Raw genomic sequence first — 27,159 nt, 5'->3', positions numbered from 1 at the left:
CACACACACACACACACTCTCTCTCACACACACACACACACACACACACACACACACACACACACACACACACACACACACACACACATATGTATATCACCTGTTCGGCGCATAACAAACTGTGCGGCACATCAGTTTGGATATAGAAACCCATAATAAAGCATCACATTTTAAAAGTAGAGTAAAAATAATGTACTTCTTGGGTCATTCAGTTCAGTTTTCTGCCGACAGACGAGCTTATTCCACTGAGATGTGTGTGGAATGGATCGCAGCTCCATAGGGACAATCGAAAAGATAAAATCATCAACTAAATTAGGTATAGGTGCCTATGTAGGCAGATACGCAGATAGATGGAGGGTGGGTAGTGGATAGGCTGGCAGGCCGGTAGGAGGTTGATTGGTGGGTGGGTGAATGTGTGGATGGGTAGGCAGGCAGGCCGGTAGGTAGGTTAGTCACCGTTGGTGGGTGGGTGGGTAGGTTTTGCGTGTCACGATGTACACCAATACCTCGGAGATGTGATGGACATTATAAGACATCACACAGTCCGATCGGGATACTTATCTTTTCTTAATTAAGACTACAATTAAGATTAGAAATGCAATGGTTGAGCAGGTGGTTGTTAGGTTGGTATTTGTTGTTGTTGTTGTTGTTAACATTTTATTCTTATTATTTTTGTCGTTGTTGGGCTGTTATAGGATTGGTCTAGGTGATGTAGATGTTATTACGAGAGCTGTTCAAGGTTTATTACCTCCGCGCAACGGAGTTGCAGGGAGGTAATGTAATCGCTCTCGTGTGTGTTCGTGTGTGTGTGTAGCCAGCAGCGAGCCAGCTGTTATACACACGCACAACCGATCGATTGATTCAGCACCAGCTCGCCTTAGGGCGTCCAGTCAGCAGCAGCTCGCCTTAGGGCATCCAGTCAGCAGCAGCTCGCCTTAGGGCGTCCAGTCAGCAGCAGCCAGCAGCGAGCCAGCGGTTATACACATGTATACATGTTACACGCTCGCGGAGGTATGCACTCTCTTTGAGTGCCCTCTGTCTAGTTACAAAAGTGGTGAGTTGCCGATTTTATTACAAACACGGATAGGCGTTATTGCATAATTAGTGAGCTGATTCTATTAGAAAATCTGCCAATTTTATTACAAAAAAGTTGAGTTGATACAAAAATGGTGGGTGAATCATCTTCCAAGGCTGATGTCATTCGAAAAATGGGTCCCACAGTTGTGTGTATGTGTGTGTGTGCGTGTGTGTATTTTGCTGTGTGTTTGTGGTTTGAGGTATGTTTCTATGTTTGTCTCTCTCTCTCTCTGTGTGGGTGTGGTTGTTGTGGGTATGTGTGTTGTGTTCGGTGTGTTTGGTGCGTGGCGTTGTGGTGTTGTGTGTGTGTGTGTGTGTGCTGGTTGGTGTTGATGTGTGGTTATATTAATATGTTTGTCTGTGTGATGTCTGGTGTGGCGCTGGTGATGTGTCTGTGTGTGTTTGTGTGTGTGTGTGTATGCGTGTGTGTGTGACAGTGTGTGTGTGTTGTGTGTGTGTGTGTATGCGTGTGTGTGTGACAGTGTGTGTGTGTGTTGTGTGCGTGCGTGCGTGTGTGTGTGCGCTCGCGCGTTATTTTTACCGCGGTAGAAATCATTCAACCGCGGTTAAATTATAGGTCTTTTACCCAATTAGAAGCGTCGTTGAATATTGACTATACGTGGGTACTGTATGTAATAAACTGTATCTACATTAGAGCCTAAATAGATTTAGAATAACGGTTGCATAGCCGCGAGGACTTGCATGCCTTGGCGATTAGTCAAGGAATTTCATGTTGCATACACTTTTTGACGAATTTAGAAATAGCTTAGTGTAGAGGGAGGGGCGCCGACAGGGTATGGGAGGGGAGGGGTATCTCCCCCTCCCACAAGCTACAGCCCTGAAAACGTCGCAGTTAACATAGCGCCAAGAGAAAACCGTTTGTAACCACTGTGGCTAGATAAAAACGCCATAATTAAGCGCCTATAGCTTTGTTTTACAAACTGTAATTGACAAACAAAAAATCAAAACTAATTAAATGCCGAGTCATGTAAATAGTCATCTGTATTAAAATAACTGTAAATTTCGACGAGAAGCATTTTCGGATAACAATGTACGGAAATAATCTTGACAAAATTCATTGTAGAATACGAACAACGTTGGTTTAAAAATGAATTCCCCAGCCCTACAACGACTTTACTTTTTCACCTCATCATCATCACGTTTAAAAAATAACAACATTTCAATTGAAAAGTTGTGGATCTGCAATCACGGATGCAGTATGCGTTCACAAATAATAAAGTTAATATACTCCGTTTAACATAATTGATGATTATCCTCTCACATTGCATTCATGATGGTTGCGTACGTTCAATTCTATATAAATACACTGTGACACCATGTACATTCATAGATGTTCAGTAACAGACAATACATATGTGTGCACTACGTATCATCAAAACTATCGAAACATCGAACTATCCCTCTTAATAGCGATACAGTTTTGGTCCGATATAAAACGTCATATACTACAAATTTTATATGGATACGGGAAGTCAGTTTTACACTGATGTTTAACGGCAAACGTTTACATAAATACTAGGGTCACACAAGTTGGGACGGTAGTTAGATTTATAGCTAGGTTCTTATGTAGGTTCTTACAATTAAGCTTAGTTTATTCACAACCATATAGCGTTTCTTTCACATTGTCACGTTTTTGAAACAATTGTCAATCTTGCATTTTTATTAGGCAACTAGACAACGGAATTGTATGTTAATAAACTCAAGTTAACGCATACTAAAACCAAACACCAAAAGGTAAACACTAAACTATTTCTATGCTAAAACCACATGTTCATGCTCTGCCGACTATATCCAATATATAAGTACAGACATGTCGCTCTTTCCCATTCCCCCTCCCATCTCTCTCTCTAGTTTATGGCATGCAGCGAACTGTATTTTGTTGAAATGTATATCGGTAAACGCAAATATTTACTGGCTATCATGTCAATATGTTAAAATATGCGTATGAGTTATATACCTTTTCACAGTATTGTTACATAACAGAAAATCTACCAAAGGAAATCAAACGCATGCAAGCGCTGTTTACGGTGAATACCGGCATATGCATCAATTAAATATATTACCACAGAATCTAATTATATCATCTAGGCAAATACATATCTCATATTACATACTGTACCTATATGTAACATTGGCTGCTCTACAGTCAGAAAATATAAATTCTGAGCGCTACATGCGTGCTGGTATCTAGAGTTCATTTATACAAGATTACATAATATCTGAAGTAAGATAATGAGGGATCACTTATTATTAAAACCCTTAAATATATATATATATATATATATATAATATCAGGAGTAGATAATAGAAGACTTCTATTATCTACTCCTGATAATATATATATACGTATATATTTTTATATACTCTACCTGTATCCTGCAACTCATGCAAGACACTAAAAAAATATGTTACGACTACAATACTCTATTATGATAATATATTATTAATAAGTACACCATTATTTAATTTCCTATGAATTCCGAGTAAGTAAAATATCAACATTTGTCAGAAAGGAGATGGCATAGGTAACCATGCTTGCGTATTTGATTGGAGTTGCTTGCGAAGTTCGGAGTATTATTCAGAAGCCGTGTTAAAATAAGAAGCAACGTTCATGTTAAAAATACTGTGTATAAATCTCTCACATGTTCCAAACTAATGCAACACGTTTTTATACTGCATACGAGCTTAGTATGCATCACAACATAAGGATATAAATACACTATATGTCTCATATACGAACAATACCATGAATAAATCAAGGTAGATGACCTAATATACTCAGTTGAAAAGGAAATACAAGTTCTAAAGCCTTATCACCGGTATGATAATTTCAACGTTCACACACTGTAAGGACCATGGGAAGTATTCATTACATAATTTTTCAAATTGAAGTTGATATATTTAATATCTCACTATCAATATCAATATATCGTGAAATATTTTAAGGCATTTAAATACACTGGCTTACATCTCCCGCGCAGCTCATCGAATCATTACAGGCGGGTCCCAATGGCGTCTAACGAGAGGCGTGAAATTGCCAGCGTAGTTTAACGTTAGCGTGAAAACCGCTTTCCCCCTCAGCTATGATGAGTGTTCGCCTGCCGTGGCTTGTGAGTTCCGTTTAGAAACTAACGTTAGTGTGAATTACGGAGATATTTTAACTATCCGACAACTGATTGTGAATGAGAAGCAGTACACACACGCGTGTGCACGACGCACGCACGCACGCACACACGTAAGCACACACGCACCATTATATAGGAGCATTAATACATAATACGTACATAGTTACATAGGTGTATGTGTATATAGGAGGAAAGCAGCGAATAGGCTGGTTGAATCAAATCACCCACGATATATCCTACGATGACGATTTTTGGGTCATAAATATGCATATAATGTATTTTTGCACCTTGCGGCGACAGATCCTGTGTATGTGCACACGTGTATAACAGACGCATCACGTATTACGCATCATTACATCGGGAGTGAATAATAATAGATCTATTATTCTTCACTCCCGATTACATCTAATAAGAGACCCAACTATTATCCACAAGTGTTATATGGTTCCATACAAACATCTCTCACAGCAAGGAGGAAAAATATATTTTTCGCCTGGCTAGATAAGCATTGGCAAGATTACTTTCTTGCTGGATGGATAGATAATTAATCATCTAATAACCTTTTCTTAACCATAGCAACATTCACGGCACGATTAGAAAATTGTGTGATCCCATGTGTACAATTGCATGACGAACACATTTTCCCACAAAACTAGTTGCTGAGCATAATTCATACTAACACACATGAAAAGAGCTCTTTCAAATTATTGCCTAAACTAAAAAAATAATAACGTTAATAAAATATACATATTTTTTCATGATCAGGTAAAAGATAAACACGAATTTGCATCTGTATAGCCAAGCAGTAGCGAGGTAGAATTGGAAAAGATGGCTGCACGAATTACATGAAGCAGAATTATAAAAATTCTCTATCCTTTCTTGCAGATCCTTAATCGTTGATACAGTATAAATATAATACCATAACCGTCTCATAATTCAAAGCCCTCGAACTCCCAGGCCTCTCTCTAGTATACAAACAGAATCAATGTACCTGTATAATGAGGTAACATGTATTAATGAACCCTGCTGACACCATGCACGAATAGCAAAGGCATGGGTGCACATACGTGAATCACATAAATGGCTCCCGCAAAGCATCGTCCTCCAATTCCCTTTGATCTTTATACTTCCATTACAAAAATCAACGAATTAAAAAGAGTTTTCTCATCTGCTCATAACTAAAATATATCATTTTGTAATAAATGCTTTTCAAATATCACTATAGCAACACTACACCGGCGCCACAACATGATAGCAGGCATTGCACTACCGAAATCGCCTTCACCCAACAAGACTAGTTCTATGCACTTATAAAGCTGAAGCAACAAATGCTCTCAATCAAAATACATGTCTACTTCTCGCACCTTCCAGTTTCTTTGCACGAAAAACAAGGGCAATATTTTTTTACCTCATCTTTTATATCTTTTACTAGATGAACGAAACTGGATGAACTGAATGACATTCACCCTAAAAACCAATTGTTTGACATAGGTTCTCTGAAAAGTGCACACTATGACAACAGAATTTGTGGCACACCAGGAGCTGGTGTAGAAAACGAATATGGCAGCAATCGTGCCATTTCAGAGTGCTGCAAAAATGCTAATCCACACAGTCACGTCAAGAGAAGGGTGCATTTTTACAAATTGTAACAGTCGGCTGTGATTCTGAATGCAACTGACACAAATATTACTTTTACTCACACATGAATGTGTTGGCGAGTTTATTTACCCACGATTGATTCCGAGAATGGCTTGATAATATTCATTTCATGCGTGAAGACTGAGAGGCGCTATTTTCCGTCGTCGATCCAGGTTTTGGCGGTGGAAGCACAACAGGCAGGATGAAGGTGGCTAGCAAGATAGCAATGTGAATGTAGAAGTACATGGACCTGAAATAGAGACAGATTATCAGTATTTCCTTAATTTGAAATACATAACCAGTGCATCAACATCAGAAAAAAACACACAGAAAAGGCGAAATAAGACGGCCCTAACCACACTGACTTCAACTCACTTAACCCGGTCGAGTCACGGTAATCGTCAGAAACAAACACAAGAGAAGCTACAACACTGAGACAATATTATCCATGATAAATACTATTCTTACTTGTAGATTTGTATAGAAGGCCAAAATGAGAGTAGCATGAAGGGGAAGGTAACGTATGCCACTACTAAACGACATGCAAGGAACGTCATCACATGGTACAGCAGGACCATCGTTCTAGACTTTTGAAAGACTGGTCGAATGCTCCGACGTACCTGCAAACACAAAGTACAAACTTAAACACATAAACCTATTAAATAGGCAATCAATGTGAATTGGTCAATATGGCAACATGCATATCCTAAGGATATTCCCGAGATGTTCTTGTAAATTATGAATGCGCATGTGTAGAGTCACGAAAGACAGAAGGATGAACGCATGCAAAGACTTCAGCACCTACGAGAACCATTAAATAATCATCAATGCCTGTCTATGAACTAACTATGAGTGTGCAGGAATGGGCTACATCGCGGGTCACGTTAGTAAATCGTGATATGCTAATTATGTGCCAGTGCAATATGGATTTATACTGAGATGTTAGCAATGAAAGTCGTGACCACTAAATTTGCGAATGAATAGCACTACCCACGTAGCTCTTTGTTTCACCACAAGGAAAAGTATAAGAAACCCAATGCAATCAAGCAAATCTTTGCAGCATGGCTGACAATGATGTAATCCGTGGTACAATAAAAAAGATGACAGCTGGCAAAATAAACGCGTCGGGTTTAGCTGGCCACTCTTAACTCAAACTCAACAGAATTGAGCCAAATTGGCTTGTTTATTAAACGCAAACGGTCACACGAACAATGTTCATGCCAAATTTACATTGAAATAGAGGCAGCACTTGCAAGTAGGCAATATTCCGGGTTCCCTCATACCATATCATGTCATCCTATAACAGTGCGTAGGGTACACAGGTACAGCTAGAGAATGTGTAGCATTGGATAGTGGCTGAAATTTGTAAGTAAATAGTAGTCGATATGAAACAAATCACCCACATTTCGTGCGGCGATGGTCACGAGAGCTCCAGCGCCAAACGTCAGGTAGTATCCCGGAAAGAAACCATGCCAGTACGCGGACAGTAGATATGTCAGGAAGGTCTTCATACAAGGGGCGCGCTCGTAGGCAATCATGCGCAGCCAAACCATCGTCTGCGTGTTCCAAGACGCCAAGGAGTCCCGCCAGCTGAGGCTAAACTATAGAGCGAAACATGCACACACACAAATATATATATATATATATATACATCATGATATACATAGGAATATATATAGATACATATATAAAAAGTTCCGTTTTCCAAATGCAAGTTATAGATTACACAGAAAATATTATAATTCAAACAGCTGGAGACATATTTGCACAAACCTTTTCGCTTTATTGCTTTTCAGGTGCATTGCAATGGTTCCAATGCACCTGAAGAGCAATAAAGCGAAAACGTTTGTTTTAATTCTAATATTTTCTGTATATATACAGGTACATACACAACAGCTGTTTGTGTTCAGTATTTGGAAAATCTTTTTAGCATGCAACCTGCCGAAATTATTTCAACTATAATGAAGAATCAGGTGTTATTCGCAAACATGCAAATAACCAGCGAATATTGATTGTGATCAGTTAAGAATTTCCACCTAGATTTTTTATCTCACCTCGAAACGAGCAATGTGTACGGTCTGCACCAAATCCCATCTCTCTGTTCCATCCTCATTGTAGCCATTGAACCCAAACCCGCTGGCATTACACACGACATCGGCTGTAAAAAGGGATAACAATGTTAACATTCAGCAGGGCGTTTGTGCAACTTTCTTACAGCTTTGAGAACCACATATACATATATATTATATATATAATATGCGGTTCGTCTTTAAATTTCCAATGAGCAGTCTCACTGTTGCTTTTAGCAAAACTAACCACAGCATTTTAAAAAAGACAGGTCTCGATTACCATAGAAGTTTTTTATAGTTATTATGCACGTATCATAGCAATATGACTATAGGAAAACTACGTGAAATTAAACTAACAATTTTCCAATTAATCTGTGCCCGTGTATATTGCACAATCAAACAGCCGCTCAAGGCCACATATAGTAGTTAACCATACCACCTGTTCACATATAGCAATCAGTAACTTTTGTGTTACTAACCTCTGACTAGGTGACTATATACACACATAAAATGAAGACATATTACAATTTCAGGTGAATCAATATTTTTTAAATTTAGATTTGACTAAATGATACTTTTAGGTGCTTTCAATTTCTATATAAACATGGCTATCTTCTGTAGTTCGCTTAATCCTTATCTTGAACCAATGCAGAGGTGATCAGTAATTCTCATTTTCAGGGTCAAAAGTCACAATAGACAGTTACCCATCACATCGTAGTAAAATCCTCAAATGAAGTAAAAAAAATGCCATGGAAAAATAGCATAAAATAAATCACGGTGCTGTGCTAATTGAATCAATATTGCTGCTAGCACTGCTTCTTTGCTTGAGTGCTACTGCTGCTGTTGCTGCTTCTATTGCTACTTTTACCAGTTCCAGCATGCCATCACTACCACTTACACCACTACCACCACTACTGCATGCCTCTGCCACCACCGCCAGCAGCAGCAGCAGCATTAGTAGTGATAGTGGTAGTATTATGCTTTGGCATGCATTTGATTAAATACAATGACAGATAAAATAACATATATATATGACGTATGCTATGAACAATTTTAATGAGACTGTGTTTAGAATACTTGCTCCCCATCCAATGTGCCAGTTCACCTTAATTCATGTACCTTGAGTTGGTCAGCTTATAAAATAGAATTTGATATACCACTAAAGGAATATATTAGGGCATCAGTATTGCAATGACAACACTACCTACATTAAAAATAATATAACAAAAATTCCCAGGACAGTATAAAATCCATGCGAAACACTTATAATAGAAAGAGCTAGACTATTATAAGTAAAGCAATAGTATTCAGTGATGGAAGAAGAGCAAGCTATGCCTCTTTATCCCCTGCTAGTAACTGCTAGGTATTGGGATATATAACGGCTGGTATTGTAACTCCAAACACTATACACGCTGTGACATTCACATGATATTAACAGAAAACGTTCTGTAGGTGCAGGATGTCAATAGATTAATTGCATATATTTGGTCAAAAGTGCGAGTTCAAGCCCTTTTATGAAGAGAAATCGCATGCAGCAAAAGCAGTGCATAAAAATGATAATTTCAAGCTTTTCTACACTCTAAACTAAGCTACTGCATTCATATTGGAATTGAGTGGTGATAAATTGCCCAGAGATCAATCGGTGAAAATTGCAGAAATGTATGCCTGAATCCAAGTTTCCTCCTGCTGATGATCTGTTGAAAATTGCCTCTTTAAGCTGAATATATGCACAATCTAGGTGAAGACAAATAGGTGCATCGCTATTGCTGAGGATGGTAGGATGGATGCAAGCGCCATTCTACAAGCTCCTTCTGACTATGTCAAATGAGCTAAGAGATAGGCTGACTAGCTCACCTGTTGTAAGAAATAATAATTATAGCTACGCTAATTTCGTGTGGCCATACACTTTTAACCCTTTATTTTAAACTCTTATTTAAATATATAAGGAAGCACATCTAGTTTTGCTCAGTCTTAGCAGATCCACTAAATTATGTCCTACTTCAAACATGTTTCCCTAATCCTGTGCAAGAATTTAGAACCTTTCTTACAATAACCATATATCTCAAATATGAACTAAACATGTCTTTTCTTTCTCGTGCTATTGTGAAACGACAGAAGTAAAGATGATACTCATGTCTGAAATCTGAGTAATCGAGTTATAACTGGTTCTAAGACAAATCCCCACCCCCCCACACAGGACATATGCCCCAGGATAATTACCCCTGGACAATAGGCCTAACCCCTGGTATAATTACCCCGAAACAATCACCTTCCATGATTTTAGTTTTACTTATTTTTGAGACAGTATTTAATTTAATTTCTTAAAAAAAGAAAAGTGCTGCGATACCTTATAATTAACATATGCAGTGTGGATTGTTTGGTCGTTGTAAATAACTATAAGTAGACTTGTAACAGTGTTCAGTGGTTCCGGCAATGGTAATGATACAAAAATATCAGTATACCGGTATATGATTATAAAAGCACTATATATGCTATTACTATCGATGTTATATATCACTTACCCATGACCCAAGCAAAGTAATATTTAGCTCTAGTGACTGTAGTAGCACAAAGAATATATGTTGTTTTTCCAATAAAGCCAGTGTTCATGAGAAACTTCTCCTCTGAAACATACCAGAAATAAAAAAAATCACAAGTGAACTCTTAAAAAGGAATAACTTTCAATTGTTTTACACTTGCATGATTATGAATTTTGTCCAACTACTGTAACTCAATTATACATGGAACCATTCATTAGAATCAAGGCAACCTCATTATAACTGATTTCATGTAAATGTTGGCAAGCTGCACCTTGAACTTTTTTGAATGTGCTAAGCTTCATATTTTGTAATTTAATAACCTATATCATAAAATAAGCACTGCACCTACTATTATTCACAAGAGTGCTACATGGTCACTCACTCACTATTCCACAGCATGGATGAATAAATATAGAAGATTTACTAACCTCGTATGTACTCCATTGGAAAAAGTGGCAGCAATTTCAGGTTGACAAATACCAGAACTAGGACAATACCTAGTTTCTCCATGACAGCTCTCTGTCAAAAAAATGAGCAGTGCACCTCACTAATAACAGATTTACCTGATGCATATTCGTTTACTACAGAATGTCCTCATCATGCAACATTAACACAATTCATACAAATGTACAGAAATATAAAAATGTTTATAGGGTTCATATGCCTTCTTTATAACTCTATAATTAACAAGCATGCATATATGCGCACGCGCGCACACACACACACACACACATGCGTGCGCGCACACACACATGCGTGCGCGCACACACACGCACGCACGCACGCACGCACGCACACACGCACACACACACGCATACACACACACCACACACACACACACACACACGCACACATATATATACGTACACACACACACACACACACACACACACACACACACCACACACACCACGTGCACGCACGCACACACGCACGCACACACATATATAGTATGAACATATATCTATACAGTGAACACGAAAGACCACTCTAACAGCCGTTCCAGCAATGATACCATGGGTCGAAATCCTAAGGGGCCCGCGGGCCCGATGCCTGTATTTTAAGGTTCGTGCCTGACATTTCTAGTACTAACAAGCCTGACGGGCCCGTATATTTGGCACAGCGTGGCAATTTTTGAAATTTTTTAAAAGGCACTGTTGCTGGAACAGCTAGTAAAGTGGTCTTTCATATTCATATATGTATGTTTTAGCGAGTGTTTTAAATTCAAACGTACAACAGGTGATGGTTCCTTTGAAGATGGTACATCCTTAAAGGTGGAACCCTGAAACATAAAATCAGAGGCAGCATTGAGAAATAACATTCAGTTCGCTAAAATGAGCACTAATTTTAATTAAACATTCTAAACTAATAATGATTATAGAAATTTGCAGGTACATGCTATTATTTATGCACTTAGTTACTATCATAATATCAAGAGCGTATAAAGAAGGAGAGCGTACAACGGTAAAATGCTGAAACCATGTTGCAGTATTAGTCGAATTAATAAACTTTCCCCGTTTTATTTTGACGATTCTTTGCAGTATGGATCAGATGTCCTACCTTGTTCATATAAAACAAACCGCTTGTCCCTACGATGACCCCTACGCTGAGATAATGAGTGGTGAAAATCTGGTATTTTCGCCGAACACCGACTCGACATTAAGGCCAAGACACACTGCAGCGACAGCGACCGACCGTAACGACAAACGACAAAGTTGTGGCGACTGGCGCAAACACACTGCAGCGACAGCGACCGACCGTAACGACAAACGACAAAGTCGTGGCGACTAGCGCAAACACACTGCAGCGACAGCGACCGACGTTAGGTCAAAGTTCACCCAGCACTCGCCACAGTGTCAGTGGTACACATCATCACATGAACAAATGGCAAAAACTCATGCTGCTGCTTTTAAATAACAGGCTGCAAAAACTCTCTAGGTATAAGGATAAGATAATAAAGTAAAATATACGCAGCAAACTATCATGTACTCATAGATATAGAAGAAGAATATCTATATCTATGCATGTACTGTACGTACTGTGTCTAGCTTGCCACAGCTTGCACACTTTGGTTAGACTGGTTCGCGGCCCCATTGTTTGTGACATGCAGCGCGAGTTTAGCGCTGGAGACCAGACTACGTCTTGGCTAGCATTATGGGTTATTTATGACGTAATCGTTATGTCACGTGCCGATGGAAACGGCTGCGATTGGCTATTTATAAAGAGTCGCTCGCGATTGTCGCTGGAGAATAGAAACGTTCCTAATTATTTTTGTCGTCGAGGTTGTCACCGGTCGTTGTCGCGTGTGTGTGCAATGGCTCATATAGGAAACAATAGTTTCTAATTTTCTGAAAAGTTGTTTGTCGTTACGGTCGGTCGCTGTCGCTGCAGTGTGTCTTGGCGTTTAGTCAGTACTGCGACCGACTCTCGTTTTGTGGCCAGTATGTTGCTTCCGGTCTCCGCTGTGTAGCGCCATGGTAGCGCTGACTCACATAATACTACCAGAGTTTACTATACATCCAGCGTGAGGTGGGCGTGAGGTGGGCATAGGTGTGGGTCATCACTATGGCAATCAATAACAGACGTCATTCATTCCATTTGTCAATCATTGACGGAAACACGCGAGGTCTCCCGAAGTTATCTCAAAGCGAGAGAGGGTCGCAGTGCCTAGTCATCTGATTCGGATTTCGGCAAAAAAAACGATTTCGCTCATTATCTCAGCGTAGGGGCATCGTAGGGACAAGGGGAACAAGTAGGGACATTTTATATTAGCAAGGTAGGACAGCTGATCAATAATACTGAAGAATCGTCAAAATAAAACGGAGAAAGTTTATTTATTTGACTAATACTGCAACATGGTTTCAGCATTTCACCGTTGTACGCTCTCCTTCTTTATACGCTCTTGATAATATACCGGTACTCTAAAATTCTAGGAGTAAGTATCCCTTTAATACAGTTTTAGTCAACCCACTGCTGCCATCTATTGTCCAATTTGTTCATGCTTGAATATTGTAGCTTTTTATGTGAGAAAATATTTGACATATATTTTGACACAGAATTGCACTAAATTAAACTGGAAACTATTTAGACTATTATGTGTGCTCTTACATTAGCAGTGGGAGAGCGTGACTGCAGGCTCCTCCCCTCTATGTAGTCTATGTAGTCATTGTACTGCGAACATGGTCCACACAGGATCGTTTGGAAGTTGAGTAGGTAACTAGCAAACTCAATTGGAGGGGGAATTTTCCTGAAATCGAATTAATTTATGAATGACACCTTGTACTGTTTTTCTACAAGTTCAAACTACTATGACATGTGGATGCATCCAAGAAGCAATATATACACTTGCGACTCTCTCCCTCTATTAGTTTATGCATGTGAGTCAATCGTTTCATTAAAATAGCATGAGCCATGACACCGGGTAGGAACTCAACCTTGTATAGTACTAAAGAGGATAATAATTATCTCTCAAACTTATTTACAGAATGAAAGTGTCAATGACACTGTAGCTCACCTTGGGTGTGATAGAAGAGGGAGGGGGATATATAAAGCAAGAGTATATATGGGAGAACTCCCATTATATAGCATATCTCCCATTATATATACTCTTGATAATGATATATGCATAAGTTTTGATGTGAAAATAAATGTTTCAGATCTAAAAGTCTGAAATCTTGACGAGAGATGGCGCTACGCCTAAATGATCGCCATTTCGGTTTTCGAATATCGCGCAAATAAAAACAAGTGCCGCAGAGCGACAGCGCTCAACTGACATGTACTGTAGCCGGGTATTCTTCTGATAAACTCACTGGCAACCGAATCAAGTGCGCCCTCCCGCCATCGCGTTGATAGGCTTTGCTATACCGGTAGTACAGTAATAACGATATAGCTGTGCAACTTTAATGACTTCGCTATATTCACGTTATCATGGATATGCGTCGAACGCGAGCGTAGTGGTGGTGGTGGGGGGAGGGTGGGGGCAGGTGGAGAGGGCTCTAATAGCAAAAGCAGTTCAGTCAGCAGCAGTTGAGGGTCAAAAGGTTATCAGACACTTACTCTTCGCACGTCAGCGGAAAGTAGATTTCACGGTCCTTTCAATAAAGTGACAAAAATGGTAGGTCAGCGCTGAAACAAAAATGTTTTGCACTCGGTCCGTTAAGCCATGTCCTCAGAAAATGTCTGATATCTGACCGTTCCCCCACTGCCCTTTGACCTGTGACCTCCAATTTCGCGCTGGTGATGGGTTTCCTCCCCATCACACTCATCGAATATTAAGAGCGTAGGTCGAGCCGTTGAGATTTGTGCCGCAATTCCGTATTTCCTTCTATACCTTAAGTTAAGGGGGAAATATTCCCCCTCCATTGACACATCTTGACCTTTGACCGCCAAATTCGACATCCCGAGTCCTTTTCGCGATCATCCCCGATGTCCCGAATATCAAGATCGTACGTCGCGCGGTTAAGATTTGTGCCGTAACTGTTGACACACGGACGGACGGCCGGACGGACGGACGGACATTCATGCGATTCTACAAGCGGCATCTGACTTTGTCAGCTGAGCTAACAATAAAATATTCCAGTCAAATTACTGTAACGAAGAATCTAAAACACAATATTACATGTATATAGGTATGATTGTAGAGTTGTTGACCAGTTAGACGAAATAAACGTAATAGGACGTTGTCATCTCTCCCATAGGAGTAACAACTGTTTTGGGGCTAGCCTTACACATTCATTTAACAAAATCGAATGAATTTAGATGGCCATTTTCATTTTTGCCAAAAAGTGGGCGTGGCTCGAAAGTAGGTCGACTGGCATGCTCCAAAATAGGAAGTTCAAACCTCTCCCATAGGAGTAACAACTATATGCAATTTGAAACATGCGGGTAAAACGGTTCTTGAGTTATCGTTGACCGTAGCCAAATGTTGACGGACGGACAGAAGGACGGACGGACAGAAGGACCGGACGGACAGATGGACGTACGTACGACGGACGACACCCCATGGCAATAGCTCATCTTGACGATGTCAAGGCGAGCTAAAAACGACCTACAAAAGACATTTTCATTAACAGTATCAGGAGTGAATAATTTTTTAAATATTTTATGACTATTATTATTTGTGTTATTTATATTATTATTGTTTGTTTCTATTTAACTCTGACAGTATATACATAGCAACTGCATGCATTCAGCTATAGAGAAGTCCGTACTAGATTCATACCTCACAGCATGTTTTCTACATTCGGGGGAAAGCTGTTCCTCGGTTTGTGCCAAACCATCGTGAATGTTGAATGCTAGTGTTGTCATCTTTTGTGTCATAACCATAACAGGCCTGAAAACAAAAAGTAAAATGAACAACCAATAGACTTCTCATGGAATCCCTGTAGGCAAGTAAGGAGGTTCATTCATTTGCATATGGCTATGTGAACAGAAACACATGGTAAACATCTTCAAACACATTCAAACCAACCCAATGAAGTATTACTGCTATCAACTACCACAGCATTAGTGTAAATTGTAATGTAATATTGCATCAATAAGATATTGTCGGAATTTTACTGGCCAAAACAATGTCATATTGAGAATATATACAAACATAATGCAGTGTGCACTGCTCCTTTTCTTTATGATAAAGACAAAAATTCACACTTAAAAATGTTCTGATAGAAATGAGTAAAACACACTTGCAGCACTTCGACATACAATAGCAACAAGCATAGCAGCAATTAAGACATTATATTCGTATTATGGCTAATGGCTTTCTGGTGCTTAATTACCAACTGCTATTACCACGAACATAACTCTCTATGGGAACATTGCTATATTATAACTATATGCTGCTGTTGCGACTGCTACTGCGACTACTGCTGCTATCACTTCTTGTGCTACTGCTGCCACCACTTCTCTAACTACTGAGGACTGCATTGGCTGCTTCTGCTACATATACTTCTACCATCAAAATATCATCAGCATCATCATCATCATCATCATCATCATCAGCAGCAGCAGCAGCAGTAGCACTAGCAATAGCAGCATGAACACATCAGGAGTAAGATAATATATTACCTATATTATCCTACTCCTGAACACATCTATACAAGAGAACACATTGTAGAGATATGTTCATGCTCCTACCGCTAGTGCTTCCGCTGTTATTGCTACTATGGCCACTGCAAAAGCGGTAGTGTTGAGGATAACATTATAAATGCAATTATAATATACATGTATATTAGAAATGCAAGCAAGTCAAGGTTTGAACCAGCATCCATTAGAATGCGCAAAAGTAAAAGTCCATCGGTCAAAAAGTGAAAATTCATTAGCACATTCCAGCCACATAGAACCATCTGCCTGCATTTATAATATACTAGCAAAGTACCCGTCCTTCGGACGGTGGGAATTGGTGTATGAGTGTATTAGTGTTGTAGTTCACCTAAGGATCAAGGGCTTCTTTGTAAAGTATGTTTTTGGTCTTCGTGGGCTGTGTGTGAATGTACATCGCCCTGGGTTTGCCTACTTAATTGTGAGAGGACAACATAGAGCATGCCATGGAAGAAGACAGGTGTGGTCAGGCCCAAGCCTATGGTAGTGAAAGTCTATGGTAGTGATGCTGACGGGTGCGGGGATATGCTGTGAATGTAGAGATGCATGGTTTAGCTAAGAAGTACTTTGAAGAAGTAAAATAGAATACAAAAGTTTATTTGATGAGATTTACAGGTGATGGGCACTAAATTACAGAACTTCATGGTATACAACGTTGGTAGTGTCGTAAACAGAGTCTGATTTCCCTTGAGTTTGGTTGTGAGTAGTTTCCAGTTGAAGCTTAATTTATCTCAGCAAAAGATTTAGCACGTAAGAAGTCAACGTAAAGTTGGCCATGAGAGAAGACGGGTTTTGGGAGGAAAATGCCCAGCTTCTTGAAAGTTTGACCTTGCGCTTTATTGATGGTGATGCAGTAAGCCAAGCGAATAGGGAACTGGCGGCGTTGAAGTGTAAATGATAGCTTGGCATCGGACGGAGCTAATAATATTATTACCCTGGGTATATGTTTGTTCATTGCGAGGGCCGGTGAGTATTTCTGCATGAAGTACGTGTGTGTGAAGTCTATGGATTTTGAGTCTAGTACCATTGCAGAGTCATTCTCGAATATTTCGATTTAGTTTTCAGTGATAGTTTCTATGAGTTGTTTGTCAGCAGTTTGGATATAGTTTTCGGGGGTGAAGATTTTATCGCAAACGTCCTTTTTAGTTTCATCTAATTGCCTGACTGTCTGGGACATGCGTAACTGTAACTAATCCTTCGGACGGTGGGAATTCATGAATGATTGTATTAGTGTTGTAGCTCACCTAAGGATCAAGGGCTTCTTTGTAAACTATGTTTTTGGTGTTCCTGTCCTGTGTGTGAATGAACATCGCCGTGGGTTTGCTTACTCGTGAAAGGGCAACATAGAGCATGCCATGGGAGAAGACAGGTGTGGTCAGGTCCAAGCCTATGGTAGTGAAAATCTGTCGTTGGGCTTTGTTTATTGTCATAGAATAGCAAAGGCGGATAGGAAATTGCAGTCTTTTAAATTGAAATGGAAGATCTGATGTTGAAGGAATGAGTGGTATGCGTGGTATGAATACGGTTTTGCCAGTTGCTGGTCCATGTAGGATGACGACGTCTATGACGTTGGCATGGCAGGCTGTGACTCGACAACGTGTTCCACTGGTGATGTTGGGTGGGTGTAAAGATGTGAGGACACTGATGGGGGAACCAAGTTTAAGAGTAAATTTGTGTGGTGGTAAGCCTGCGGTATTAAGGGAATTGAAGAAATCCACAGGGAAATGAACAGCTTCGTTGAGAGTTAGAGTAGAGTCCGACAGACCCTTCCAGAAAAGTGCCGACTCAAATTTATTAGCATTGTTGTAAAAAGAATATTAAATTGATTTATTTTAGACCAAGATCATAAATAAAGTCGAGAAATATAAATTAGTCTTCCTAAACAATATTTTTCCATCAAAATATGTATCGGGGTTTAAAGTTGTAGAAAATAAACAGACTGAATGATAGTTTTGGTGTTTTTGACTTTAAAAGAAATTGTTAAGTAAAAAAATGTTTTTTTGTACCTACCGACCTACCCTTTAAAAAATTGGATTTGGAACCGTAAAGAGAGATTTCAGCAGTTTGTAAGAATTGATAATTGATAATAGAATTGAAATCCCCAATATCAGCAGTTTGTTTGGAGAGCAGTTAATAATTTCAGGAAGTGCAGGAGATAAAGTGCAGGAGATAAAGGTATATTAACTGAGCTAAAAAGTTTTTGGCGTGAATAATACGTGGCGATTTCTCGGCGATTTTGTTGCTGGCAACAGAATCGCCGGTACGGTCGATAAAAATCGTCACGTGTGCGCCGGGCTTAACGTATTACGCAAGTGTGCTGCCACTGCGCCACAGCGCACTACAATGGTAGTGACGTCGATCGATATACCGGTCTGATATCGGTAGACCAGTGTTGAATAAAACGGCTTAAAATTCAACTTTATCGTGTTTTCATCATTGCAAAAGTGCGCCTATACCACTCTATGAGTAGTAATGCATCTTGAGTTTACAGTCAAGCAATTTTAAATCATGCGAGCAGATTCAGAGAACATAGGTAACAAAAAATGGGCTGTTCCCTTTTATAGTATAGATAATCAAGAGCGTATTAAGAAGGATACACTTCCTTCTTTATAGACTCTTGATATAATGTATATATAATATATATAATTGCAGTTATAATGTTATCCTCAACAGTCAACACTACAAAGCATAGTGTTTATATAGTAAATGCAGCCAAGACAATAAATTAAATGAATTCAACAGAAAAAGTACCATATTAGAACTAAATATAAACAAATTTGCTTTTATAACCCCCTGATTAAATGAATGAATGAATAAATAAATAAATAAATAAATATATATATATATATATACCCATTAGAATGATTAGATAAAGTAAGATACAATCCAAATGTCTCTTTTTCCCAAAAATTTCTCCAATTTCATACCCGCTAATGTCAAGGACGTAGACACCATAGCTCTTTAGTCTGTACCAGTGCAATACAGTCAAGTATGCCATGGAGTACACAAAGACAACCCTGTAAAGAAAAGTTACATGTGGTAAATTTATATCATCAGAGACTTCTTTGCATTCTATATGCAGGCCTCTAGTCTACATCACTCACAATTGTAGTCCGGGATGTGCTGATGCCTGCAACTTTGACTACAATTTAAAAAAACTTGTGTTTCTGGCACTTTGGTTTTTGCGTGCCAAAAATTGCATGCTAAATGCATATTTTTGCATCTCTGTTTGACATTTCTAGGCCACCCTTATCTTATCACAGGATAACTGTCAACTACACTGTGGTACAAGCTCATAATGGTTAGTGACTTAATTGAACTGACTTCGGTGCCGTACTTATGGAGAGATATGTTTCTCGCATACTAGGTATGAGATATCCCCCGAGATAGCCACCGAGATAAATCCTCGGGATAACTTGCAGACCCTGAGATGGGTTTATCTCGCACTACTTTTTAATCCAATGATTTTCCTTAATTACAAGGTCAAAGGTGACCTTTACAGTTTTTGGCCAAATTAATACCCATAAAATTAATTAATAAATAAAAAATAAAAAATAAATACAAATAAATAAAATAATACTCATACTGTGATAGAACCTATTAATCTGTGTATCAAGGTATTATTATCTAACCACAACATATATTTAGAGCTGTTATTCGCTATTTTCCCACCCCTGTCCCCGGGAAAAGGGCAAGACGATTAGCAAAGGAAAATTTGCAACCAATTAAGTTACACTATATTCAATAGACTCAAGCATCATGAGGCTGCATGGTAGATAAACAGTCTTGAGCAAGTCTTTGCACAAATACCACATCAGTTAACCTTGCACTCCTGTAGACATGCCTGTGAGGATGAACGGCTATATTATATATATACAGTCATATATATATAATATAATTATAGAAATGTAGTCAACAATAGATAAACTAGAACGAATAAATGAATCAATTACAAATAATCTATTTGACATAACTTTGATAGCTTGTAACACATGACAGTTGCTGCGAGCTATACGCATCAATGATCACTATATCGATTTAATTTAGTTGCGAGCAGTCATATATATATATATATATATGCTATTCAGAGTGAATATACTTACTGCCCATGCCAATATTTATAGTATGAACCTCGATCAAGATAGAGTCAAACTGTACACAGCCAAACCTGTGTTAGCACACACCGGGCAGTAGAATGCACACATAACTATTAAAAAACTCTGACTATAAAAAAATTAAAAACATCTTTATATGCTGCATTGAACGGCTGATATACAATAATGGTACCACTATAGAACAGACATTTGTCTATAAAGACACTTTTAGCATTTCTATTGAGTGAATCATATACTCATGTTTGACCATATAAGGGTCACTGCTGGGAAACCCTAAACGTGTTCTTTATAGACAGCTAGCTTTCGATCCTACAGAGGTTTTTACTAACATATATATATACGTTTCACTGACTGAACCTAGGGCCGGAGAGGGGAGAGCAGCCAGTCAGCCACCTACCCAAGATGATAGAGGCGCTTGGAAGATATGAACAGCACTAATTTGACAAGATAAAATGTACACACGTGCACATACATGCATACTTTGTCAGCATGTATTTTCAAGCACATCTTATAAGGACAGTCTCTGCGGTGAATACGTTTGTTCAGCAAAACTTTATTGTGATCTCTGATCACGTGTTCCTGTGTCAGTGTAAGCCAAAAGGATACAAACATCACAGATTTTATCAGCACCTTTATATCGTTTTGCCGAGGTTGCAGTGTTGTAAAGATTAAAGTCAAAGGATGGTTGTGGTAATAATATATTATTAATTATTTACTAATAAATAACAAGACAATTTTCTCCCCGATTTCTTGGGCAACCTAGATTTTATGGACCCCAAAAAATCACTGTTAGTGTTACCCTTCATAGACTGCATTTCTCAGTCCACGAAACAAAGTTATAATATTCAGATATACGAACTATTAGTATTAGTAGAAAATTGTCTTACTTCTGAATATGTTGTGGGCCCACTGTTCTTAGTAGCATGTAGCATCCTAGAACAAACAGTATGACATTCCAGCTGCGTCTGCAATAAAACAAACTCTAGTACAAATGTTGCAGTTTTTAACAGATTTTCAGGCATACATTTTAAAAGATATAATGGATAGTTTGCAGTGGTATATATAGTTTTTGATTGTAATCACTGCACTTAGCTTAAAAATTAGATTTGTAAGCTATCGACTTGCACCTTACAAAACACTACGTAATACTGTTATCACAAAAACAAACTGAACATCATATTTTTTCACTGCTTTATCTATCGTCCCAGTCCTAATATGCATAATGATAGTTTCTAACGTTCTATATAACCAAGAAATCATTTGGATGCGGCCTAATATGTATCGTAGGATATAGCCTATGTATACACAGTATACTCACTGTAAGTTGTAACTCATGCGTATAGGCCCCTACATAATCAGTATTGGATTTAGATTTCGTGTAATGATAATCAATAACATTATCTATATCAATCCATACTGTGGTATGCTCTACCTGCCAACCTGATATTACGCTGATTAAACACTATTCTGTAGTGTGATATTTGCTTTATTGACATACACTTATGTCCCTGAAACAAGGACACAATTTTCTTTCCTTTATGGCATAAAGTAGTAAAATTGTATCAATATGTGCAGTATATGGTCACGCTTGGCATTAGCCTGAGTGCCAGTAAAGAAGTTAGTGCTACATCCAAATGACCAGAAGAACTGCATGAAGACTTCATGAAGGTGTCAGCATGATGAGGATCAGCTGCCCAGGGCTCCCCCTACTCTGGATTTTTTTAAAGTTTGAACCAAGACTTGAGCCACCAGTTATATTTTAGCAACCAATGAAAAACTACAGACACTGTTCACTTTATAAGCTATATTATCACATATCATATTATGTTGCTATTGCAAGGCAGAAACAAGTATTGTGTATGGGAAAGGAGGCATACGAAAACATTTTTAATAAAGTAATCAAGTAAAAATAAAATAATGTAGTTTAATCTACATAAAACTAGGTTGTTTTATTTAAAGAGAGTTTAACATGACTAGATTACAGAATTTGTTAGTACTTATGCGACACTGCAATTTGACGATTTTATTATCAATCACAAATTTTGTGAGCTGTTAGATAATTCGCCGCTGTAAGTAGTAAAATCGCCACCGTTATTTATTCATCACATTTTGCGTAAGTGGAGAACGCCAGCGGTAGCCCTGGCCGTCAGCATCTGATGTCGTATAGAGAATGAAGAACCATAGCACTCCGATTCATACATGCAAACGCAGTTAGCAAACTTTCATGCTAGCTCTTCTTGAAATGTCTCCTAAAATTAGCCTATCCTAGCTAACAATTAAGCCATATGCAGCTATAGTCCACCTATTTGTTTGCTGTTTCATAGAAGCAGTTTCCCCCAACATGTTATCTGATAATGTATGTTTGCATGTGCATGTACCAACCTCAAAGATATAGAGTATTGTGCTTACATGTATGGTTATTTTCACGTAGTATACATTTATTGCATATATAAAAAGTCAAGAATAATAATGAAAAAAGATTGCATTCAAAATGTAAACAGGGGGAATCCCAGTAATTTTATTCCCTAAGCCATCAATAGTTACCTACAATTTTTATAACGCATGCTCAAGTGCTATATATGTTATGTTATGCTATATGTTCTCATACTTGTCGGTGTCCACTACACTGGATATAATGACAAGGTATAGTAAGTGCCTTCAGGGATAAACCCAATAAACAAACAAGTGCATAATGATGCATGATGTGAGTGCAATGCAACTGGTGTCCTGGGTTTGCGTGCATGTGGGAGTGAAGCCTTGACTTAAAAATGTCAACGTCCGTTGCTTCCACAACACCCACGGGTAGGTTGTTCCAGATTGGAATCATCCGGGGGAAAAAAGAGTTTAAATGCGTTAATTGTTGCTGCAGTGCAGGTGCCGAAATTTGTGGGGGTTTTCGATCTGGTACCTGACATCCCCGGGATCAGATATCTATTCGCCGGTATTGCTATGAGGTGGTTTACAAGCTTATACATCACTACACTCGAGTTAAAGCGTCTACGATACATAAGTTGTTGCCAGCCAAGTTGGCACCGAGCTGCACACCGAGCTGACGTACTGCTATATCGCCCATAGGTGTTTGTAACAAATCTTGCAGATCTGTTTTGTATCATTTCTAGCTTTATATTTCTCTTGGTGTGACATATATATATCAAGAGTACATAATAGAAATATATGTCGCCAGTCGGTATGCATACATGCATGTACGTGTGTGTGTGTGTACGCGCGGGTGGATAGGTGCGGAGACGGATGGGTCCATGTACGTGTGCTTGTTTAGAAAAACAGTAACATATTTCTGTATACTATTTCTGTAACTAGTTGTGAAAGCTAGATCCATACATATACATTGCTCTTAATGTTTGATGAACGATGTGTCACAGATCATCACATAGCGCCCTATATCTACATAGGTCTCGGGCATGTAGCACTAGCAGCACGTATATATTATAGGTCAATACGAACATCCTCCTCATAGATTCAAGTTCAAGAGAGGATGGCATAGATAGTTTATTAAGGTTTGGATTGCGCATGGGTGTAATAATAAATGGGTCACTATTCAGCTATAACAAGGTATGTGTCACTGATATCCGAAAAAGCACAATTAAAAGCATCAGAGAGCGGTAATAAAATTGAGCTAAGAGTATTAGTATAGCGGAAAACGAAATCATGACACTTACCCACCCCAGCAGAACACTCCTATTGTGAGTCCGATTGCTACACAATATATGTGCCTCACCGTTGCTGTTGTATGTGAAGGATGAAACGATAGCCGCAATATCACTGATGCAATCAGGGACATTAACATAGAACACGTGAAGTTAACCTAAAAGAACAATGCAAATATTATAGGCAAATATACAATTGACGCTGCCAGTGGCAGTGCAGTGAGCAGTGCCACACGCATCCCAGAACCTGGCGCGTTTTCTAAAAAGTTCTAACAGTAAACACTGTATATTACTTAGTTAAATTTGCACTCTGGTAGCAGATTATAATTCTGTACCAACACTGTCTAATAATTATGAATTAACGAAAAAGCACCTGGTCAATCGGAAGTCCAACAGCTCTGGATAAAGGTTTTAGGAGTTGCGATCCTTGATACATCGCAATATTTGGGCGTGAGGGTACACCATACGAAAACAGTTCCATGGCACTGATCCAGCGATACACTGGCGACTATCGCTTTCAACCGTGTTAGTTATAGCTAAAGACGGCGAATTTCAAGTAAGGGGACAGTCAACGTGGGCCAGTCTATGTAGGTTCCTTCATTCCCTTGATACCTTGCGTAAATGGCGGACGGATGAGCAGTGTCTAACTTTTGTGTGTAGTAAAAAGACAACGATACAAGTCAATTTACGAGCACAAATGATCGATTATGACAGTAATGTAGTAGGTTTGTACATAATAAATGTCTAGATGAGTTTAATATTTTGGTAAATGTTTAGGTGTCCTCTGTGAGTGTGTTTCAAGTGCTAGTTGTCAAAATTTAATTTTTGTAATATGGCAAAATGAAAGTGCGCTGTAGGCCCTACGCCTACAGTACAATGTACTGTTACTGTGAGTGTGTACAGTACTAACGTACTCGGTGTCAAAATAATCATATTTATAGTTAAGCTGCATGTTTGAAGGTCCATGGAGATATGATTTATGTGATTACCTACCAAATTACCTGTGTGAAATGGTCGGTTGGGTTAGCTACTGTACTGGTTGTATGGTAAATACTAAAATGGTTACACTTACAGCCCTATAGACCGAAGGTGCGATAGACCGAAGGCCCGATAGACCGAAGGTTTATTCGAATACGCAGTGGCTACACGTCCGGAATCTGTCGCCTAGCCTCCAGGCTCCAGGCTACGCATCCGGACATCCACTAATGCCGTATTCGAACGTGAATATGCCGCACATCCACCAATACCACTATAAATCATATGATGCCACTATAAACCATATATATGCCCTAACCCTAACCCTAACCCTAACTCTAACCCTAACCCTTTGCAATATTTGGTCTATCGGACCTTCGGTCTATAGGGCTGCCCCCAGTGAAATACCTGGTATAGCCACAAATTACTAGACCAATAAATTGTGCCCTAAAAATTTTTATATTCTGATGTTATTTTAGGGCCCAATAGCCTTCCATAGACAAAACCTGTGAATTCTGTCATGCAAAATGTATGGCAACCTTTTCACTATTTAAGGCCGTGTTACATAGAAAATCAAAGAAATACCTAAAGCCGTCGCTTTATTAACATCTTACCTACTTTACAAAACACTTGTCATGCAGTATTCTCTTCTTTAATCACGTTTATTTTATTAAAACATCACGACATAAAAATCGCGCAAACTTCGCTACACACAAAACTGCCAATCTTGCATCGAACCGCACAACGACATTTCTCACCGGCCAATGAAATCATCGCTGTGTCGCTGTCCGGTGCGGTTGAATGCAAGATTGGCAGTTTTGTGTGTAGCGAATTTTGCGTGATTTTTATGTCGTGATGTTTTAATAAAATAAATGTGATTAAAGAGGAGAATACTGCATGACAAGTGTTTTGTAATGTAGGTAAGATGTTAATAAAGCGACGGCTTTAGGTATTTCTTTGATTTTCTATGTAACACGGCCGTAAATAGTGAAAAGGTTGTCATGCATTTTGCACGACAGAATTCACAGGTTGTGTCTATGGAAGGCTATTGGGCCCTAAAATAGCATCAGAATATAAAAATTTTTAGGGCACAATTTATTGGTCTACAAATTACCTTCTACTAGTACTAGCTTTTAAATATGTGGCGAGAAGACGTGATGTGAAACAGTCGTAGAGCCTGGTCCGGCCAGGTGAAATCATGCATCCATGCATGTATACATCCGCCCACACACGTATCAAGAGAGACATGATACAAGATTGCGTGGCATAGCTTTGCTGTTGATCCTGAGCGCTGCGCGCGGATGAGATGCGCAGTTCCGCGGGATATGCGCACGCGGCCGCGGGGATGTTCAAGTATGAAGTGCTGTCTGCAGTGGAGACATGCTCTAAATTCCAGGCCCGGCGCACGCAAGGTGACCAGATTTTAGAAATGTGAATACGGGACAGGAAACGATGCGAGGGAGAGGGGTCGAGCGACCGAGCGGGGGAGGGTGTGGGGGTTTTTTGAATTGGGGGTGCAAATCATGCAATTTAACACACTTTAAAGTGATTTTTTTTATCATTTCATTGTACTGCAGAAAAGGTACTTTTTGTTAGGATCCGTGACTTTTGAAGCCATCATGAAACTTTATGAAAGTTCACCGAGTTTAAAATTGAAAATATTCGAAAACACCAACGTCACCATAAACTGGAGCTGTAAGAATGCAGGCGCAATATTTGCAAGGGCCAGCATAAATGTGATGTGTATACATTGTATCAAGCAAACCAGATAATGCGTCTAGACAATACGCCTGTCTGCAGAGGCGTACATGTAAAATGAACGCGAGCGATGAGAA

General features: G+C 39.0%; 2 protein-coding genes across 4 annotated transcripts in view; one reads left to right on the top strand and one right to left on the bottom strand.

Annotated features, from left to right (window-relative positions):
- Nucleotides 1-2,061: 2,061 nt before the first annotated feature.
- LOC106812007 (lysophospholipid acyltransferase 1-like) lies at nt 2,062-24,838 on the bottom strand. Of its 3 annotated transcripts, none has more exons than XM_014815756.1 (13): nt 24,723-24,838; nt 24,362-24,507; nt 21,572-21,664; nt 19,497-19,586; nt 15,692-15,802; nt 13,579-13,717; nt 11,705-11,752; nt 10,899-10,989; nt 10,453-10,554; nt 7,916-8,019; nt 7,265-7,462; nt 6,330-6,481; nt 2,062-6,111 (listed from the first exon to the last, which is right to left on the bottom strand). In XM_014815756.1, exons 1-13 carry the CDS (start codon nt 24,828-24,830, stop codon nt 5,985-5,987), a joined length of 1,509 nt encoding a protein of 502 aa, XP_014671242.1. In that variant the 5' UTR covers nt 24,831-24,838; the 3' UTR covers nt 2,062-5,984. The 3 variants fall into 3 exon arrangements, with proteins under 3 accessions (XP_014671242.1, XP_014671243.1, XP_014671245.1); XM_014815757.1 differs by having other exon boundaries at nt 21,572-21,649; XM_014815759.1 differs by lacking the exon at nt 19,497-19,586.
- Nucleotides 24,839-24,962: 124 nt separating this feature from the next.
- The window catches only part of LOC106812006 (serine/threonine-protein kinase 3-like), a 17,857-nt gene continuing 15,660 nt past the window's right edge, over nt 24,963-27,159 (top strand). Inside the window, exon 1 of the mRNA XM_014815755.1 lies at nt 24,963-25,074. The gene's annotated coding sequence lies outside the window, so the exon portion shown is untranslated. The remainder of the gene's footprint in view (nt 25,075-27,159) is intronic.

The sequence above is a fragment of the Priapulus caudatus genome, unplaced genomic scaffold, assembly GCF_000485595.1.
Source record: "Priapulus caudatus unplaced genomic scaffold, Priapulus_caudatus-5.0.1 Scaffold599, whole genome shotgun sequence".
In the NCBI taxonomy this organism is placed as follows: Eukaryota; Metazoa; Priapulida; class Priapulimorpha; order Priapulimorphida; family Priapulidae; genus Priapulus; species Priapulus caudatus.
The sequence above is the reverse complement of the archived record's forward strand: the minus strand, read 5'-3'. Positions and strand labels throughout refer to the sequence as shown.